This window comes from Trichechus manatus, unplaced genomic scaffold, assembly GCF_000243295.1.
Source record: "Trichechus manatus latirostris isolate Lorelei unplaced genomic scaffold, TriManLat1.0 scaffold00005, whole genome shotgun sequence".
NCBI classification, from domain to species: domain Eukaryota; kingdom Metazoa; phylum Chordata; class Mammalia; order Sirenia; family Trichechidae; genus Trichechus; species Trichechus manatus.
The window spans coordinates 20,387,173-20,408,651 of record NW_004443941.1 but is presented as its reverse complement, the minus strand read 5'-3'; the positions used below and the strand labels follow the sequence as shown (position 1 = coordinate 20,408,651).

General features: G+C 39.9%; 1 protein-coding gene across 3 annotated transcripts in view; it reads left to right on the top strand.

Moving 5' to 3' along the window:
* The first annotated feature begins 1,411 nt into the window (after window positions 1-1,411).
* Window positions 1,412-21,479, top strand: part of EML4 (EMAP like 4) — a 207,166-nt gene continuing 187,098 nt past the window's right edge. The window contains exon 1 of one of the 3 annotated variants that reach the window (XM_004369521.2): window positions 1,412-1,655. In XM_004369521.2, coding sequence (XP_004369578.1) covers window positions 1,631-1,655 — 25 coding nt within the window. In that variant the 5' untranslated portion in view covers window positions 1,412-1,630. The remainder of the gene's footprint in view (window positions 1,656-21,479) is intronic. The other 2 variants (XM_023735595.1, XM_023735585.1) reach the window with 2 other exon arrangements.

Here is a 21,479-nt window from a genome sequence, read left to right as displayed (position 1 = left end):
CCTGTCCAAAACTCATTGCCATGGAGGCAATCCAGGCTGACGGCGACCCTACAGGACACAGCAGAACTGCTCCATAGGGTTTCCAAGGAGTGCCTGGTGGATTCGAACTGCTGACCTTTCGGTTAGCAGCGGAGCTCTTAACCACTGGACCACCAGAGCTCTGCTAGGGCTCCTCAGTCCTTGTGAAAACCAAAATAACCAAACCTATTGCAAATGAGTCAAACTCATAGTGATCCTATAGGACAGAGTAGAACTGCCCCACAGGGTTTCCGAGGAGCACCTGGTGGATTTGAACTGCAAACGTTTTGGTTGGCAACCATAGACTCTTAAGCACTACACCACCAGGGTAGTACCTTTCAATTCTCTTTCAACTATTACTGTGATCTAGACAAGCAACTCCCAGGAGGGCCTTGGCAAATCGCAGGAAGGAAGGTCTTTACAAGGATGGGAAGTAGGGTTGGGGAGGAAAAGAGGAAGATGGAGGCTGTTGTAAGTCCAGTCCTCCTATTTGCAAAATGAATAAAGTGAAGCCCAAATAAGTTAGGCGAATTGACACTCATCTATTGAGTCATATGGATTTGGGTTTAGAACTTGGTTTACTTCATTTTAACCCTGTGTAGAGTTCCTTCGTAGGCAATCCTTTGATCCAGCATATAGGGATGGCTTTCCACCCCTGGTGGAAAGAACACCAGGGGGAGTAAGGAAGTCTGGTTCTAGCTCTGCTTCTCCCAGGCTCCGCGACCTTGGGCAGGTCAAGTGTTTTCTAAGGCTCAGTGTTCTCTTTCATAAGAAGGGGTGGGACAAGATGAATTCTTGGGTCCCTTCCAGCACTAAAATTCCTTGCTTCTGGTCTGTCTTGGGCCCTGCGGCTTTGGTGGTGGTGACTTTGAGCTAGCCAAGAAGGCTTGTCCCATTTGTCCCTCAGTCTACCGGGCAGAGGGAGAACCCCGGTTGCCTATTTTGTGTCCTTGTAAGACACATGAGGGTGACCATCTCCTGTCGAGGGGCTCCATAATCGCGCTCCTCTGGGCCTCCGCGGGCTCCCCGAGGACTGCGAGGGTAGAAGAGTCACGAATGCATCCGAAGAACCCAGGCCGGAGGCCACTCCTTAGCCCCGCCCACTCGGAACCAGCTCCCAGACCGAAGTCCCAGGCCCTCAGCGCCAACCTTGCAAGCTCACTGCGCAAGCGCAGGTAGATGCCCGGCGCGAGGCTGACGGACTCGGAGGCGGAGGCAAGGTGAGGGGGTACGGGGGTCGGCAAGACCTCGCCTCCGTGTCGTCACGGGGGAGGCGGAGTCGGAAGCGTGACGGCGTGCGCAGGGGCGGAGCTACCGCTGCGCGAGGGCGCGGGGGGCGGGGCGCAGCGCGGCGCGGCACTCACGGCTGCTGCCTAGAAGAGAGGCCGGGCCAGCGGCGGCGCGGCGCGGCTCTCAACCCGACGGGGAAGTGGCGCGGGCGGCCGCGGCGCACTGCCCCAGGGCGGACGGGCGGACGACGGAGGCGGTGGCCGGGAGCCGAGCCGGGCGACCTAGGCAGCGAGCGGCTCAGGCTCAGCGTCGGCCACTCTGTCGGTGCGCTGAATGAAGTGCCCGCCCCGCTGAGCCCCGAGCCCGGCGCTTTCCCCGCAAGATGGACGGTTTCGCCGGCAGCCTCGGTAAGTACGGCTGCGAAGTCCTTTCTCTTTCGCGCGGGGTGGGAACCTGATTCCCTCCGCACACAGCCCAGGCCCTGCTCTCCACCCTGCCCCTCGGGGTGGCAGTAGTTTCCCCGCACATGTTCCCCTCCAGGCTGCCGCCCCTCCGCAGCCTGCGGGGACTGCGAACCCCTCCCCCATGCCCAGCCTCCTCCAATCAAGACCTCCTTTCCTCCCCGCGGCCCCTTCAGTGCAGGGCCCTCCCTCTCCGGACGTGGGAGTCCGTCCTCTCTCAGAGGCCCCGAGAGCTAATACACCCCTCCCCATGCATTACAGACCCCCCTTCAGGGCTGGGACATCCCTTTCTCAAACCTAGACCCCTCTTCAGGGTGCGACACTTCGCCCCCTTTCGAACTTTCAGGGTGGGGACATGCTTTACCCACACAGAGGCTCCCTTTTAGAGTAGGAACCTTTCAGAGAGGGGTAGCCCCTCAGTCTCCACTTTAAATTTGGAGACTCCTTTTAAGTGTCCCTTGGAGTAACTGACGTCCCTTCACACCCTCCACGTTCCTGAACATCTTGCAGCGGTGGCGAGAAGCAGAAGCATCATTTGCTTAGTGCAGGAAAGGAAGAGGTGCGTCCGCGCTGGGGACCCTCTGTTAAGAGAAGAGTAAAAGCAGAAGTCTTTTCTGGCTCTGCAAGTACTGCTGGGGAGAAGTAATCCTGTCCAAGGAATCCATAGGAAAGGGGGCCTCTGTAAGGGAAAGCAAGGATTCTCCATTTTTGGAATATGTTGTCTTTGTGGAATGGAGAAAGGGAAGGAGGTTATTCAGTGGGCTGAAGTATCCTTTCAGTGTACCCTTGCACCCGAGTAAAGGTAGTAAACTTTGTAACCGCCTGGGGAAATCAGAACTCCAGACTGGTACTCAGTGCCCTATAACCTGTGTCTGGAATTACTGTTCTTTGAGGCCGTTGGAATCTGGTTACTGTAAAGATTGAGTTCAACTGTTAAGATGGTGAGAGAAACAGTTACTGCTTTGGCCCATTCTGCAGTTATGTGATACCTGCTGCTGGATTTGTATTTTGAGTATTTTATGTGGAGATAGCTTGAATTAAGTGTCTTTCTTGAGAATAAATCCCTACTCGGTTAATGTTCATGATCAGTGCACGTTCTGGCCATGGGCCATACTCTATCCCGACGTGTTAGATTTTTTTTTTAAGTTGAACAGCAATGGGCCCATTATAGGTATTAAACAGTAAAAACCATAATGTTGGCCCTGACTTTTTTTTTTTTTTGGAAGAAAGGTCATTGTTACTAGAGTACTTAGAGCGTGGAAATCCTAAAATAGGAGGTAACTGAGTGTTACTCTTTCCTACCCAGAGGCACCTGTTATCCATTATCTAACCTTTGATGTCTTATAATTTCTTGCATATTGGGGTTGTTCAATTCTTGGACTCCTTTTAGGGAGGTGTCAACTTTTCACTGGTTCTTTTTTAGCCTCATGCCCTGGGTTTATTCGCCAGTTCACGTTGGTCTGAAAGATTTGCCCGTTTGTCCACTAAAGGGGGCAGAAATAGAGTGTCTTGGGGGATGTTGTAGCGTGTGACATCTGCACTGTGTTGGCGCGCCTCAGCCTGTAGGAATGGTGGAATCACTACTACTCGTAAGAGTCAGCTTTTACTTCTCTCTTCTTGGCTCTGAGGACGTACAGAAAAGCTGACTTCTGGAGGGCTTGCCGGAGCCCTGGCGGTGCAGTGGTTAAGAGCTCAGCTGCTGACCAAAAGATTGGCAATTCGAATCCACCAGCCACTTCTTTGGAAACCCTGTGGAGCATCTACTCTGTCCCTTAGGGTCGCTATGAGTCGAAATCGACTCGACAGCAACGAATTTTGGTTGGAGGGCTTGCCACAAAGCTTCATCCTCAGTGTTCTACGGGAATCTTTCTCACCAGTTGGGACAGTTAAGTTTCTTTCAAGACAGTGGATGTGCCTTGTTAAATAACGTTATCCTATCTTGTCCAATGCATGAGGCAACTGATAGGAGAGACTGAAGGATGAAAATGAATTGTACCTGGGGCTCCTGCTTTTTAAAAAACCTTTATAGCTGGCCCTAATGTTAGTTTTTTTAAACATTAATTCGATACCATTTCTTGGGTGGTATGTGATGGGACTTTTCCTTTCTTCAGCTACTTGTGCTGATCAGGAGCAGGAAAGATGCCTGTCTCTAAAGAGGAACCTATGTCAGCAAAGAGGGAAGGAAATGGTTCCTGGCAGTGTTTCTGGAGCTGCTCCTGAGGAAGATACTTCTCAGCAGGAGCTCTGTGCTTTCTCTTTCTGCCTTCCTTGTAAGAGTAAAACTAGGCCCCATCTTAATTGAAACCTTAAAGGATTGGGAGTGGAGGAGGGGTAGTCTGGTATATTTTACTGGTAGCTTTTAAGCAGAGCTTTGCTCAGCTCTTGCCAAATTGCTTGTTTCTGTTCCCTGCAGTTCATTAGGGGAGAGCTTAGAGTTACACTGATCTTTATTTTATCATCAAGAGAGCCATGCATTTGAACTCTCCTGGATGTTTAAAAACTTTTCTTTTTTTTTTTAAAAAAAAAACCAAACAAGAATTCAAAACGTGAAGTTATTCTGGGGTCACAAATATTGAAAGCATTTATTTAGTCAAAGAAGTGTATGTGTGTATCTCTTTTTTGTTATATACTAGATGAGTTCTTGAAAAATTGTGAGAAAACTACATTTTTATAATCTGAAAAGCTGAATACTTTATAAGTAGATTGATTCTAGAGAAGCTGATTGTTTAAGGGAATCCTATGGTAAATCATTTGTAAAGTGAAGAACTTTTAAAATTCAAATAATACTCTTGACTGTTGGGTGTTTAGAGAAGGAAAATACCTGTGTGTGATATGTGCATTGCTTTCTAAGATGTCTAAGACAGGTAAGACTATGTGGTGGTTTTTCTGAAATCATAGAGGAATGTTAGGTGATGACCATGTTCACGTGCCACATTCACGTTATACACCTGCTGGATTACTTTTGTTTTACATAAAAACAACTAAAGGATGCTTTTAATCCCTGGATTAAAATTTTAGACTGTTTGACTGGCAGCTGCTTGTACTCTGGAACTTCCCTTAGGTATAGTATCTTTTAGGTCATTTATGGTAATTTAAAAAGGCAGGACTTGGGATTTTTTTTTTTTAACCTAGGGAGAGGGAAGTGCCCCAAACTATCTTGATGTCCTGCCTCCAAATCATTGTACATAAATATACATACATACATATACAAATGTTATCGATGTGTGTATATATTTTTAATCTTAGGTGAATGTGCAAAAGTGAGAAACTTGATACAGCTTTTTTTATTGATTGTCATAAGACAGGGGTTGCCTGCATTTCATGCTTAGCCTTTTTAGCATTTCTTTTTCATAGAAGACTTTTATTTCGGAATTAGCTTAGAAGTTAGTCAGTGTTTACACTTTAAAAGAAAGCATATATATATAACCATGTCAATTTTAACTTTTTCTGTCCCAGGGTTTAAAAAAAAAAAATGAAAAACTCAAAACCTTTTTCTTTTTAAGAAAAACTGTAATGAATGAGGGTTAGTATCTACAAGAAAACATCACGTTCTGGGTACTGGGTATAAATATGAACAAATAGTAGCGGTATGCATCAGTTTATGAAATATTTTAAGAAAATAGACTTTTCAACATTGAAACATTAGAACTTTGATTTCTCATCCCACAATATATATTTTTAAATATTAATGTAGTATATATCCTTTACATTTTCACATGAGACTGTTTCTCATGTTATAACATTATTTGAGGAACTTTTTCTTAAATAACTTAATTTCTTATTGGTTGCCTCCTAAAATGCTCAATATAGGCTTAAGTTATGTAACATGACATGAGCAGTGACTCTTAAATGGTTACTACAGCAGCAGTGGCATGAGTTAGCTAGAGTGCTTCTCAACATATATGTGGAGTAACACCTATTTTGTGACTAGCGCTGTGCTTGGTTGTCCCTATGGGAAGGACAAATACAAGACATGCTTCTTGCCCTCTAGGGGCTTAATATCTGATTTTAAATAAATATCTAGAGATGTTCCTTATTAAGCATAAGAACCAGAAATGGGAGTGTGGGAGAGAAGCACCATTTAGAATGCCGTTACATATACTACACATGTAACTTCTGAAAGAAAACATTCGAATGATTGATAGATCCCTGTAGAGCCTGACTTTAAAACAATGAAGTGATTCATTTAACAGTCCAAACTGTAGAGAACATTGCTAGATCTTTTTCTGCCTCATGTTTAAGTTTGTAAAAAAAGTACTATATTAATTTTATGTGTATGAGTCCATTTCTATAACTTGCAAAAGTTAAATATTCGTAAGAAATTTGAGAAGGACATTTTGATTTTAAAATAGATGGACTGTAAGACTTTAAGAAACTATTACCTTGGTGTGAGAGATTCTCAAATCTGTAGTATATTTCTAGGTCTGTATATGATCTCTTATTCTATAGTTGTAGCTGTCATAGACTATTATAATGTCTTAACTTTGCATATTGTTGTATAGTTTACACAGAGCTTTTATCTCATTTTGTGCTGACCGTGGGAGATAATTTATTCCCATTTTATAGATAATGAAACTGAGGTTCAGAGAGTTTGTGATTTTTTTAAAAGGCCATTTGAGTTGATTTTTTTTTTTTTGGAGGGGGTACTAACTTGAGGGGTTTGTATCCGTATTAATTTTAAGTAATGAAAGCACAATACTAAGAATAAACAATAGGAAAATAAATGACCCATCCATGTGTAACTGATCTTAATGTTGGTGTAGTTGTTTTTGGTCTTTTTCTATGCCTAGTTTTTCCATAGTTAAGATCATATTATTGATATAATTTTGCATTCTGTTGTTTTTCATTGGATCCTAACCTTCCCTCCCCCCATCTGAATTCAGATTTTTCTGATGGAGTCCCGTATTCTTTTCCCTACCCCATGGCTGACTCTTTATACCCTACTGGTACATCAAATCCAACATATGTGAATCTGAATTCTTCTCCCTCTAAATCAGCTTCTTTTCTTTCTTTCCCACTGTGTTTAAATATTACCCAGACTTGAAATCTCAGAAGTATGTTTGATTTCTCCCCATTTTTGCCTACTACATTAAAACCTCTTCTAATACTTGTCAATTCTTGTTACTTTTTCTCACCCCCTTAACTTTTCCTTATTGTCCCATGCCTGGATTATTGCATAGCCTCAAGACTCTCCAACTGTCCAATTTATTTTGTAGGGGGGCACTCAGATTAATCTTCCTAAAGCAGTGTGCCATTCACCCTTTCACATGGCTTCATTGTCTTAATTACTAAATTCAAACACCTTAACCTTGTTCTCAAAGTCTCCCATTATCATTACAAAAACATACTATTTTGTCTTTCTACATGTTAATATGTTCTTAGTATGTTCTGGCCAGAATGACCTATTTTTTTACCCCAAATTTGCTTGGCACATTTTCATCCCTGTGATATTCTTAGTACCCTTCAGTGCCCAGCTCGGATATTGGTTCCTTTTTAAAAACCCTTCTTATTTGTTCTCCTCCGTTCCTAGCCCAAACTTTTCAGCCTTAAACTTTTAATATAGGCACACTCTTAGGGCACTTATCACAGAATGTCTTTCATTGTAATTATAAGCTAGAAGTCATTATTACAGCTCTTAAAATTATTGCAAATTTTATTTCCACAGCCAAATTATAAACCTCTTGAAAGTTGAACCTCTCACATGTCTCTGAAATCTCAGAGCAGAGAAGTAGGGATTTCATAATCTGGTAAAATTTGGAGGAAAAAAAATAGAGAACCAATATATAGTTTACAGCTTCAATCTTTTTCACCATTGTTTCATGAAAGAAATGACATTTGATAACCAAAAAATTCTAAAGTATACTATCTCAGAATAAAGAGTCATTAACAAAATTTAATGACAACTCACTGTATTCTTATTTTTCTCACTTGCTCTGAAATGAGTGAAAACTTTGTCCCAGACTTTGTTGGGAATCTGATAAAGCACTCTGTGCTAGGTTCTCGGGTAGTATTTTTCAAGTGCAGGTCATATGCACTTGAAATCAATTTAGTTGGGGTCCAGACCAACATTAAAAAGAATGAGGAGGAGGGGGGAGAGGAGGAAGAATATACAGTATTGATGCTTCAAATAATATTACTTCATGAAACTTCTTATTTCAGTGTGTGTGTGTGTGTGTGTGTGTGTGTGTGTAGATTCACAGGTGTGTGTGTGTGTGTGTGTTTGCCCTACATTGCGTTGTGAAATTTATTTCTTACTATGGGTCATTATCAGATTGAAAGATATACTTCTAGTGGGTAATCCCTTGAGAGAGTAGTTGGGAGGGCCGATATATCATAATGGGGTGACTGAACAGTCTCCCCCCTCCCAAAAATAAAAAACCAAACCAGTTCTAGCTAGTCAGTTCTGACTCTTTGCTACCCCATGTGTGTCAGAGTAGTACTGTGCTCCATAGAGTCTTCAGTGGGTGATTTTAAGGAAATAGGTCACCAGGCCTTTCTTTATCATGGTGCCCCTGCATGGACTTGAACATCCTATCTTTCTGTTAACAGCTAAGTGTGTTAACTGTTTGCACTCCCCAGACAGGTAGAAGTAATGTGTTTTATATTTATATATCCGTGTGTCTCTGCATGTGGGTGGAAGAGGTTAGAGAGGGTACATGCATGTGTGCAAATAAAACAAATGGGTAAAATGTTAACGGTGGTAAACTTGGTAAAAGGATGTTCTTTGTACTGTTTTTGTTCTTAACAACTTTTGTGTAGGCTTGAAATCATTTCCAAATAAAAAGTTTCAAAAATCATATGAACTTTGCGTTATACTCCATAATATAGCATTTAAAAACTATAGAAATATCCCCTCTCTCAGAAAATTCCAGGCAAAACTTTGGGGTAAAACTGTGGCTCCAAAAATATGTTCCATGTTTATCATGTGGTTTCCTTTATCTCTGGGCCTCAGTTCGGGAAACATGTCTCTGGCCCAGACGTAGCTGTGGTTCAAATTTAGCCGACAGACATGTATTACTTGGCATTCTTAAATGGTTTAAAAAATTGGGAAATTTCATGTAAAAATCTGAATCTTTGGTTTCTGTTGAAAAATGGAACGATCTCAACCGCTCTAGGTTTGCGTTCCGTATGGGATATATATTCACTAAGTAGTAAGTGGCCTCAATCTTCATCTTACACCTAGTTTGTTTCAGTCATTTACTTTACTGCCTGGCGTCTATAGACCTACAAGTTTGCAAGCTGTACCTAGCCCAGGAGATGGTGAGGGTATCTATCTTCTTTGTACTCAACAATGTGAAGATTAAGTTGTTGAACTGATGCTAACATTTTTGTGTGTATGTCCTATAAACACGGACATTCTCCTACATGTTAGAACCAACAAAATCAGGAAATTAATATTGATACATTAGTACTATCTAGTCCTCAGACCCCTTAAAGTTTTGCTAATTGTCTTAAATATGTGTTTTATAGCAGAAGGATCAGTTCAGAATCACATGTTTGCATATAAGTTATCATGTGTCTTTATGCTCCTTCAACCTGGAACAGTTCTTTAGACTTTCCTTGGGTTTCATGACCTTGACACTTTGGAAGATTACAGGCCAGTTGCTTTGCCATTTCCTCATGATTAGATTCAGATTATGCATCTTTGGCAGGAATGCAGCTGAAGTGAAGCTGTGTTCTTCTCATTGCATCCTATCAGGTGGTACACAATTTTAATTTGTCCCATTACTGATGATGATCACTTTGATTATTTGATTAAGATGGTGTCTGTCTGCCAGGCTTCTCTGCTTTAAAACTGCTTTTTTTAAAAAAAACAAACAAACCTCTAATTAGTATTTTGTGGGAGTTTCTTTGAAACTATGCAAATATCCTGTTCTTCATCAAATCTTCACTTGATTGGTTTATTTATATCTGTATGGGCTCATGTTTCGTATTTTTTTCAATGGGTTATGATCCATTACTATTTATGTTTATATTCAAATTAGCCGCATTTTGGCTAGTGGCTGCCCATTCAAGCTGGCTTCTGTGGTTTTTTTTTTTGACATGTTCCCAACATTCTTTGAGTACTTTCTTGCCTTCTGGCACAATAAGATGATTCAGGCTCATCCTGTACTCTCCCTGCTTCAGCCCTGGAATCAGCCATTTTTCAAAGGAGCCCTGGTTCCTTTTAGTGGACAGTGGGATCCGAGTTCTATTCACTAGTTATGCTCATTGCTGTTGGGGTGTCACAGGTCCTCTCACAATAGTCAAAGGTAGGGACTGTATGTATGTGTGTGTATATATATATATATATATCTCCATGCACATTCATACCCGTATTTATTTTTATATTACCATATGGTTCATTTTAATTTTTTACCTTTACATATCTGTAACTACTTTTTCCAATTGTGAGAGACTTGGCTTCCATTATCCTTTACATATTTATTTATTCAATCAGTTCCCCATATATAAATAATCTCCTGTCTCCACTGTTTTATCCTTCCTCACCCTGCTCAGATTCAGGCTCCTTATGCTGGGCTGTCCCCTTGTCTTGCTCAGACATCCTCACCCCACCTGGGCTCCAGACCACCCTTCTCATCCACCTGGGCGCTGACACCCTGCACTGGGTTCTGCACCCCATGCTGGCTGCTCCTCTGTGGGAATGACCTCCTTACATGCCTGACTTGCTCTGCCCCACCTAATGGCTTTAGGACTGAATTGTTTGGGGAAGGGAGAGGTTGAGCTGTTTTTTAAAATAAAAAAAAAAAAGAATATATATATATATATATAGAGAGAGAGAGAGAGAGAGAACAGCATTAATGAAAAACTTGAAAACTAGTGTTTCTACCAAATAGCACAACTATTTTTTCACTTTTTATTATCTCCCAAATATTATTTACGTGAATATATATTTTATTTAATTTTAAATAGGGTTCAGGTGAGAGTTTAAAGTATGTTACTTTAAGTTAGTGAACTTTTTTTATGGTCTTCTATTTTAATAATTTCGTGACTGCGTACTGTTTTACCGTTAAAAACGTGTTGAACGCGTGGGCTAGAACATTAAATTAGTTTAAAGGTTTTGGTGCTGTCAGGAGTTGTTAAGAGTCATGTTTCTTAACTATGATGTTTCTGTATTTAGACAATCAACAGTTATCTTAGAGTGAGGTACTGTTAGGTGGTGTGGGGGCTTAGGTGGGTAAAAGAAAATATATTTAAGCACCTAAATCAACCATGTCTTTTTCCATTTAAAATATTGTGATCGTCTTTCCTTCTCAGCAAGTATAAATATAAATAATCTTTACTGCATGATATTCCATTATTTCGACATCTGGTCTTCTTAAGCTGTGTATATAGAACATAATTTAACTTATTCTTGATGACTGATGGTGGTTATTATGGACATTAGACATGGTTCTGTGTTGTAATACAGTGGTGCCTTCAAGAGCTGTTTATGTAGGTCTGTTTGCACCATACGGTAATTGATTCCAGATAGTTACTTTATAACCGTCTTCCTTGCTGATAACCTTCATTGTTTGTCACCTAATGTGCCTTACCCTTGCCTCTCTTTATTGTATTATTGTAAAAATCTCATCCATAAATATTTTAAGTTTGTATCTCTTAAAAGGTAAGAGCTCTTCTTTCGTTATCATACCTAAAATTTGACAGTAATTTCTTAATTTCAAATAACCAAAACCAAACTCGTTGCCGTCGAGTCAATTCCAACTCATAGCGACCCTATAGGATAGCATAGAACTGCCCCATTGGGTTTCCAAGGAGTGGCTGGTGGATTCGAACTGCTGACCTTTTGGTTAACAGCCAAGCTCTTAACCACTGTGCCACCAGGGCTCCTAATATCAAGTATCCAGTCATATATCCTTCATTGTCTCATAAGTGAGTGTTGAGTGTCATTTTACAGTGGTTTGTTTAAATCAGGGTCTAAACAAGATCCATACATTGCATTTGGTTTCTAACCAAAAACCAAACCCATTGCCATTGAGTTGATTCCTCCTTATAGCGACCCTATAGGACAGAGTAGAACTGCCCCATAGGTTTTCCAAAGAGCGGCTGGTGGATTCGAACTGAGCTCTTAACCACTGCACCACCAGGGCTCCATTTGGTTGCTGTGTTTCTTAAATCTCTCTCAATCTGTATATTCCTTTTCCCTTTGCAATTTGTTAAAGAAACTGGGCCTTTTGTCCTTTTTTTTTCATTTATTGGGCCTTTTGTCCTTAATAGAGTTTACCCCAAGTGCTGATTGTATTCCTTGGCGTTAACATGTTTGTCTTTTGTATGTTCTTCAAATTGAAGTTTCTGGATTTTATATATTTGATGTATTTAAATTTGCTACAGTTACTGTCCTTATGATGCTTGTATTTTCTCATCGTTGGCCTGTGGGAGCATCTCCAAGTTAGCTCCTGAGTCCTGATTCTAGTGGTCTTTGATCACTTCCTTGCTTTCTAATGATAAGATGTTGCAAACTTATCTTTTACACTTCCCGTCCTAGTCCTAGAATCAGTTATTTCTACAAGAAGCCATGGTTCCTTTCATCGGGAAATGGAATAAGTCTCTAGAGGTGCTCATTGCTACTGGGTTGTTTATTGTTTCTAGTCTAGCCTTTTTTTTTTTTATTTCCAACTATGAATCTGCTGTAGGTTGGGAAACTAGATATCAAAACTTGTTCCATTAACATAAGGATCATTTTGAACCTCAAAGAAGGAGAACCCAAAGATCAAGGCCTGTGCCTATTGTAATTGTATGATGTAGCACCTACAGGGGCACGTTCATGCTTGATAAATACTGCTGATGTTGGTGGCAGTGTAAGTAACTAGATACCAGATGTGCCTCAGGGTTAAAAAAAGAAACTTCGGAAAAACCAAACCAAAACAAAAAAAAACCCAAACTCATTGCCGTTGAGTCAATCCATAGTGACCCTATAGGACAGAGTGGAACTGCCCCACAGAGTTTTCAAGGCTGTAAATCTTTATGGATGTGGCAGACTGCCACATCTTTCTCCTGCAGAGCGCTGGTGGGTTTGAACTGCTGACCTTTTGGTTAGCAGCCTAGTGCTTAACCGCTGCTCCAGCAGGGCTCCTTGTAGACTTCTGAGTGAGACCCTTAATAAAATGCATGAGCTTTTAAGCTCACAAGCTAGATGATATATTGATTTTTTTTTTTAAATTAGAGACCATTTATGCTGCTTGTATTTTGTATTGTTAAGATTAACAGATAAATTAATCAGTCAAATTCAGTGACTGTAGCGTCAGTTTATGCTGTAGTTGTCATACTGCTTGATAAGAATGTACTTCTTTCCCCTTAAAATTTTTTTCAGATAATGTTCACTTTCTGAGTTTTCCAAAATTGATAGGAGTTTGTAAAATTGAAGTGACTTCCTGATTTAAAACCGAGCTGCTCAGTACTGATATCAGACATCTTCACCTAAATAGTTTTTGACTCTTGTATGCTTATGTTTAATGACACCAGAGCAAGTAACAAAACTTGTTTGCCATTTGTTCCAGAAACTGTCCTAGCTGACTTCTGTTGATGAGTGAGTGGGAGGTGTTTTTTTAAACTTTGAAGGATATCCTGTTTTCAGTTTAGTTGGGTCATAGCCTTTGATTTTTCTCTGAATGCTTTTAGTACCTCTTGGCATTCATCTTATTTCTTTGATCCTCTCCAGTTATGATTAGTGTGGATAAGTTTTTGGCACAAACAGTGATTTCTCAATTTTTATGACCCAGTATTGTAGATTATTTGAGATATGGTATTGGGGAACAAAATTTAAAATAAAGACAGATGATTGAAAAAGTAATCAGTATTTGACTTCTTTTCTTGAAATTTTTATTCGTGAATGTTTGCGAGTGAGATGTAGGATTATATGCACGTTGAAACTTGCAAATTACACAACCCTTTATCGTGGTTCATTAGTACATGCTATAGTGGTACTAAGGTTATGGGTTTGAGTCTTATATTTTAAAAAAAAAAAGCAAAACACTCATTTTATTTATTTGTGTGTGTGTGTTTCTTGGTCATAGACACTTCCATTAAATAGTTTTTGATTGCCTTCTTCGGATCACATCCTGTGCTAAATGCAGTGAAATATTGGTGAACAAGAACACTCAAAGTCCCTGTTCTCATGAAACTTATAATCCTGTGGGGGATTCAGACAATATTTCTTCAGGAAATATTTATTGAATGCTTGGTATGTGCTCCACACTCTTCTTGTTATAAACCAAGCTCTTATGGAGCTTATAATGTAGACTTTTAAAACAGCGTAGTAAGAATTGTGATGGTGATGCGTAGGATGCTTTGGGAGCACAGAGGGTTACCTTAAGCCTCCACCATCCAGCTTTTTTTTTTTTTTTTTTCCCAAATGTGTGTCTTTGTTTAAAGGTGTAATTAGAAAAATAAAGGTCAGGTCACAGTGTCCCCTCAAGCTCTCGGAAACAGCTTAGAGGAATGCCGTGTACTTTTTTCCTTACTCCAGCAAACACCTGAGAAAATTATGAACTACCAGCAGCACTCACTTTGGTTGTCATTTTCAACCAGCGTGGAGGGCGAAGGGGGCATTATCAGTTACGCCCTGCTGGCCTAATTCTAGTTTATGGCAGTGATTTCAGTGGCTTCTGTAAGTGATAGTTTTCTGAGATATGTGTTTTTCCTAAGTTGTTGTTTGAGCCATGAGTATTGTGATTGTTATGTCTATGATCTGCAGTATCCTTGCTTTAGGAAGTACTTTTTTGACACTGTAGTTTATGGATTACATTTCAAGAAATTTTGTTCACATAAATAACTTATTGAAAGGTGATAGTAGCCTTCAGTATGGATTACACCTCAACATAGAGAAAACAAAATCCTCACAATAGGACCAATAAGCAGCATCATGATTTCATTTTACTTGGACCCATAATCAATGCCTATGAAAGCAGCGATCAAGAAATCAAATGACATATTGTATTGGGCAAATTTACTGCAAAAGACCTCTTTAAAGTGTTAAAAAGCACAGATGCCACTTTGAGGACTGAGGTGCGCCTGAACTCAAGCCATGGTATTTTCAATCACCTCGTATGCTTGCAAAAGCTGGACAGTGAATAAAGAAGACTGAAGAAGAATTGATGAATTTAAATTATGGTGTTGGAGAAGAATATTGAATATACCATGGACTATCAGAAGAATGAACAAATCTGTCTTGGAAGAAGTACAGCCAGAATTCTCCTTAGAAGCAAAGATGGCAAGACTTCGTCTCACTTACTTTGGACATGTTATCAGGAGGAACCAGTCCCTGGAGAAGAACATTGTGTTTGATAAAGCACAGAGGGTCACCAAAAAAGAGGAAGACCCTCAGTAAGATGGACTGACACAGTGGCTGCAACAGTGGGCTTAAGCATAGCAGTGATTGTGAGGATGGCACTAGGACTGGGCAGCGTTTTGTTCTTTTGTGCATGAGCTCACTGTGAGTCAGAAGCGACTCCACAGCACCTAACAACAGCAGCAGCAGCAGCAAGGGAGAGACATTAACATTTATTGAGCTATGGTTTCAGGCAGTGTGTCAGGCATACTACATACATTAACTGGAATAACTTTCTCAAAGACCAAAAATATATCTTAATTTCAGCCTTTTTTTAAAAAAAATACCCTCAAGGGTAACTGTTCGGTAGATTGAATAAAACCTAGCCTTTATGCAATCCTTCATTTGGGAATGGTGATTGTAGTAATATCTGTGACACCTTTTTGGTGACTGAAATGAGCGATAGCTACTGGAATGAAAATTTAATTGTTCAACAAATGTTTATTCAGCAACTGCTATATACCAGGCACTGTTCTAATATTGGGAATACGTCAGTGAACAAAACAAACTAAAGTCCCTCTTTTCATGAAGTTTATAGTGAGAGGAGACAGACAATAAACAATTTTCATTGAAGTATTCACTCTTAGGAGGTCAGTGACTCCATATAAACATTAATGCCCGCATTGTTAATATGAATACATTATTTACTTGTTTTTTAAGAATAGGTGGTGCTAAAAGCCAGTTACCTCTGTGGGGTTTGGTTGTGTCGAATATGCTTAGAGAAAAGTAATCTTGGGGATGCAAAAACAGCTTGTTAAAACATTGACTGCTGTGCTAGTGCTACTTGGTTATCATACATCCTTGTCACTGTACCTGATCTTATAATAGGTTATGAAATATATATACATATATATGCACACCCATGCTTATATTTCCATTCTCAGAGTCCTAATTATTTTTTGCTTCATAATATATATATAATGTTTTGTTTATTATATTTTAGTTTTAATATTTTTCTTATGAGAGAATTTGCTCCTATTTCAATAAAATCTTATTTTTAGGGGGTTAATTACTGTAGGTCGCTGTTTATCAGCCTGGATTCAAGACCCTTAGCCAGTTACTAAGGAGAGTTCCCAGGATGCTGTGGAGCTCTCCAAACAGCTGTTTGTGGGTGGTAGTGATAGTAGAGGCAAACAGTGGGTTGTGTGACCAGGGTGAGGTCACCTCTTCCACCTTCTGGCCTTCTTTCTTTCCGGTCTTTAACACCTGCTTTGGTACTTAGAAGGAGATTGGGCTATTTAATGTGCCCTGAACAGCTGTTTAGTAGTGGCACCTATAAGATAATGTTAGGTCTTTTCTTGAGGGTGTTACTATGTGACTACAATGGTGAAGGAATTGTTTCAGTAGTTTGAAAAGCACTGATGTAGTTTTTAGTGTTCTGACTCAGTTTATGCAGTTGTTTTAATGTCTCTAAAGTTACCTCTCAGCATTTGGTCTTAGCCTACTCTCACTTAACCTGCATATGACCACCAGGTTATTCTTTCTGACACACCATTTTTATTGTCACTTCCCGGCTTGACAACATTTAATCACTTCCAGTTTCTATAAGATAAATGCTTAGCTTGGCATTCAAGCTTCCCCGCCACCTGGCTCAGACTTACCTTTCTGTCTTCACTTCCTGCTCCTTCCCCTTTTTGAATCTTATGTGGATTACCTCAGTATCCCTTTTCTTGTTACCTTGCTTCTTTTTATACCATTGTTTATTTAATACTCTCCCTTTTTCTTACTATATCATTCCTGTTTCTTAAGAACCACTTTTAAGTACCGCCTCTTCCCTTGACTACTTCCGTCCACAAGGATTTTTTTTTTCTCGTTTCTGAATTCTTAACACTTTTGGTTTTACTCACAAAAACCAATCATATTCTTGCTTTATATTGTTCAGTAATATATAGCCTTGTATTGTTATTTGGCTATTTCATATTTAATATCTAGACTCTTCAACTAGGCAGTAAGTTTCTTAAGGACAGGAATGTGTCTTATACTTCGTTGAGTTGTTACTGGACCTAATATAATATACTCCCTTTTCAGTGGTAACTGCTCTCATAGCTAGTGCCTGACCACTTATTTAGGCCAGTGGGGGAAAAACAAGGGATTAGTGAATTGATATAATTCTCTTAAACTTTTCCTTTTTATGTAATCTAGCTTTTTATCCCTTGTACAGTGAAGGGAGTCATCTGTGATACAGTTAAAAGATCATTGGTCCTGGAGTAATAATATGCACTGAAGAAGGGGCACAGTGGCCAAATCCCACCGTCATTGCTAACTGCTTGATTAGGATCAGCATGAATGTAATCCCCAAAGTGTGGAAATGGGTCCAGTCATCACCTTCCCCCTTCTCCATTCTCACTGCCAGTGTTTCACACAGCATACTCTGTCTCCAGCCCTTGCGACCTAGAGTTGTCGCTGCCCCTGTGGGTTCGTTAATTCGCTGGAACAACTCACAGAATTCATGGAGACTGTACCATACTTATGGCTACAACTTTCTTGTAATCAAAAAGGATACAAATGATGAGACACATAGGGCGAGCTCTGGGAGGGGTCACAGCACAGAGCTCCCATGTCCCAAAGAGGGACGTACTACCCTCTTGGTGCGTGTTCACCAATCAGGAAGCTCCATCTGAGTCTTAGGGCTCAGGGCTCTTTTCGGCCTCACCGGTTGGCCATGATAGATAACATCATGCCTGGTGAGGATTAGTCAGCATCTAGCCCCCAGGTGTTCCCTCTTGGTCTGGTCAGCCCCCATCCATTAGTCTCCGGTGTTGATCTGGCTGGAAAGAACCCAGAACAAAGGTCAAATTGCTTTCTGCAAGGTGATTCCACAACTCAGATACAGTCCCCGGGTTACAAAGAAAGATCTGTTACTAAATGTGTCTTCAAGAATTTGTAGGTAAGTCAGAAAAGTGCATACAGGTCTCATTTAGCCTTACTTTAGTGTAAGAAAAGGCTTTAAAAGCTGCATGTGCCGTGAGTGAAGGTGATTGTGATGAAGAATTTGTTGTGAGTAGGGCTTGGTTTAGTAGTTTCAAAGTGAGGGCAAATTTATGTAGCATTAAAGGGTAAGTACGAGTTGTCTGTAAGATGGATATTCATAAACCGGGGACTTACTGTAATAATACCTAAGTTGCAAAACCGTCACTGATGTCGAGTCGATTCGGACTCACAGCAACCCCATAGGGTTTCCAAGGCTGTAAATCTATGGAAGCAGACTGCCACATCTTTCTCTTGCGGAGCAGCTGGTGGTTTCAAACTGCCGACCTTTCAGTGCAATTGACTGTGCCACCAGGGCTCCTTGGTACCTGAGTACATCTTAATATTTTCCTCATTTTATAAGTGAAGAAACTAAGGTAAAGAAACTCAAGATAAGAAGTCGGCAAACTACCACCCACAGGCCAAATCTGGCCCAGTTTGTTTTTTGTTATGTCTGCAAGCGAAGAAGGATTTCTACATTTTTTTAATGGTTGAAAAAATTCAAAATAATTATATTTTGTGACATGGAAATTATATGAAATTCAGATTTTAATGTCCATAAATACAATTTTATTGGAACGCAGCCATGCTTATTTGTTTAAATATTGTCTGTAGCTGCTTTCCCATGACCATGGTAGAGTTGAGTAGTTGGCACAGAGAGCAAATGACCTGCAAAGCCTAAAATCTTTACTGTCTGGTCCTTCATAGAAAATGTTTTCCAACCCCTACTTAAGATAGTAAACTTGTGGTAGAGCCAGAATTTAATCCTAGCTAGTCTTGGCAGTCTACTTCCAAAAGGTTGCTGCATTTCCGCTCTGAAACACATGGGGTTGCCATGAGTCGGAATTGACTCCACAGCAGCTGATTTTTGGTCCTACTTTTAGAGCCGATGTTTTCTACCTCTGTACTCTGCTGAGCATAGAATGAGGCCTTTGGGGAACGGCTAAATAAATATTAATAATTCGGTATAGTGATGAGAAATGAAGACTGGAGAGGTAAGCATGGTCCACATCACCCAAGGTCTTTAATGTCATCTTAAAAAGTTTGGATTTGGTCCTGAAGACAAACATAAGAGAGACATCAGATTTGGATTTTGAAAAATTCAGTCTGCTGGTATTATGAGGAATGAATGGGAGTGGGCGGTACTGAAAATAGGAATATCAGTTTGGAGCTTTTGCAGGAATGTAGGTGAGAGATGAGAAGGGCCTGAAACACATCCCCTGGCTCCGTCCACCTCCCTTCCCTCAGGAGTGGGTAGGAAGATAGAGACAGATTTCTTAAAAGGAGGTAAAAATGACAAGACTCTTAGCGATCAGGCACTTCACATGCATTATCTCGGGTGCTCACAGTAACTTTGAAGTGTAACCAGTATTTAACAAATGAAAAATGCTCAGAGAAGTTAAAATAACTGGGCTTTGAACTTCAAAGCCTGTGTTCTTTTCCCTGAACTTTGCTGTATCTCATTTTACGTAGGAATAGTGCTGTCTACTTTGGACAAATCACTTTTCCTGTTTTCTAAATAGTTCATAATTGCTACAGAAAAATATATAGCCAAAGTAACTTTAAGGAGGTCCTGAACTTTGTTACAGCGCACTTTTTCTGCCTGTGGTAAGCCCAGGTTTTCCATTCTGGGTCCAGAATTTTGTTTTGACTTTTTGAAAGTCCTCCATTTACATTTGAAAAAAAAATTCTTTAAGTAGAAGGTAAATATTTTTAATGCCTCTAGTTGACAGACTTGCCACATACCCTAGGGCAAGTTAGGGAATTTGGAAACCGATAGGTAAGATAAAAACACATTTCTAAGAGTTGTATGAGAAAGTGTTTTTAGAGCAAGGTTTTTAAGAATCATTTTCTTCCCCTATTTATTAATCCGTTCCTAGCTCTCATCAGTGAAATTTTGTATAACCTTAGATATGCCAGTCTGTTTTATCAGACTTCATTGGACTTCTTTAAAACTAGGTGTACTCTGTTCCTTTGGTAATTTGGCATTTTCGTTGTCAAATAAAATGCATTCTTGATAGCAAATTCTCACAGTCGTTGGTTTTAAAACACCATAGGGCACCTCATTATTGTATCTTGGTTTTAGTGAAAAAGAGTAGAACTACAGAGTGGTTTTGAGATTTCAAATTTTAAAAATCAGCCTTACTGAGCTCTGCTTTACCTGCGATAAAATATGTCAATGTTAAACGTATAGTGGGTCTTGAAAAATTTATATTGTTGTGTATCCGTTACTATAATCAAGATACAGAACATTTCTGTTACCCAGAAAAGTTCCCTTGTACCTCTTCTGTCAATCCCCTCCGTTTGTGAATCCCCTCCCCTTACTCCCAGTCCCTGGCAACCACTGATCTGCTTTCTGTCACTGCATTTTGTCTTCTCTAGAATTTCATATTCATATTGGAGCCCTGGTGGTGCAGTGGTTAAGAGCTCGGCTGCTAACCAAAAGGTTGGCAGTTTGAATCCACCAGCCACCACTTGGAAACCCTATGGGGCAGTTCTACTCGGTGCTATAGGGTTGCTATGAGTTGGAATCGACTCAACAGCAATGGGTTTGATTTTAGAATTTCATATAAAATGGAATCATGTAGTATGTGGTCTTTTATGTTTTTCACTTAGCATAATGCTTTTGAGATTCATCCATGTTGTATGTTTCAGTAGCTCATTCCTTTTTATTGCTGAGTAGTATTTCATTTTATGGATATACCACAATTAGTTTATCCATTCATTAGTTGATGGATGTTTCAGTCGTTTACCAGTTTTCTTTGGCTGTTATGAATAAAGCTGCTATGACATTTGAGTACATGTCTCCTCCCCGCCCCTGGGAATCACTAATCTGCTTTCTGTCTCTTTGCATTTGCCTGTGTGGTGCCCATTTTTTAAAACTTTGATTGTGTGTCTTATTAAGTTTTGAGAGTTCTTTATATACTTTGGATATAAGTCTTATCAGATAAGTGTTCTGCAAATATTTTTTTCCATTCTGTGGCTTACCTTTTCATTAACAGTGCCTTTTGAAGAACAGAAGTTGTTTATTTTGATGAAATGCAATTAAATTTATTTCGATGAAGTCTAACTTATAATTTTTTTCTTTTATAGTTCATACTTTTTGTGTCCTATTTAAAAGATTTTTGCTTAGCCTGAGCTCACAAAGTTTTTCTCATATTATTTTCTTCTGGAAGTTATAGTTTTAGCTCACTGTAAGGTCTGAGATCCATTTAGGGTTAATTTTTATATATGATATGAAGTAAGGATCGAGGTTCATTTTTTTGCACATCGATATCCCTTTGTTCCAGCATCATTTGTTAGAAAGATTAGCCATTCTCCATTGCCTTGGCACCTTTGCTGAGAATCATTAAACCACGTATGTGTGGGTCTGTTTCTGTATTCAGTATTCTGTTCTGTTGATGTCTGTTTATTGTTAACAACACTGTCTTAATTGCTGTGGTTGTCTAGTAAAGATTTCAATTAAATTTTTTTTT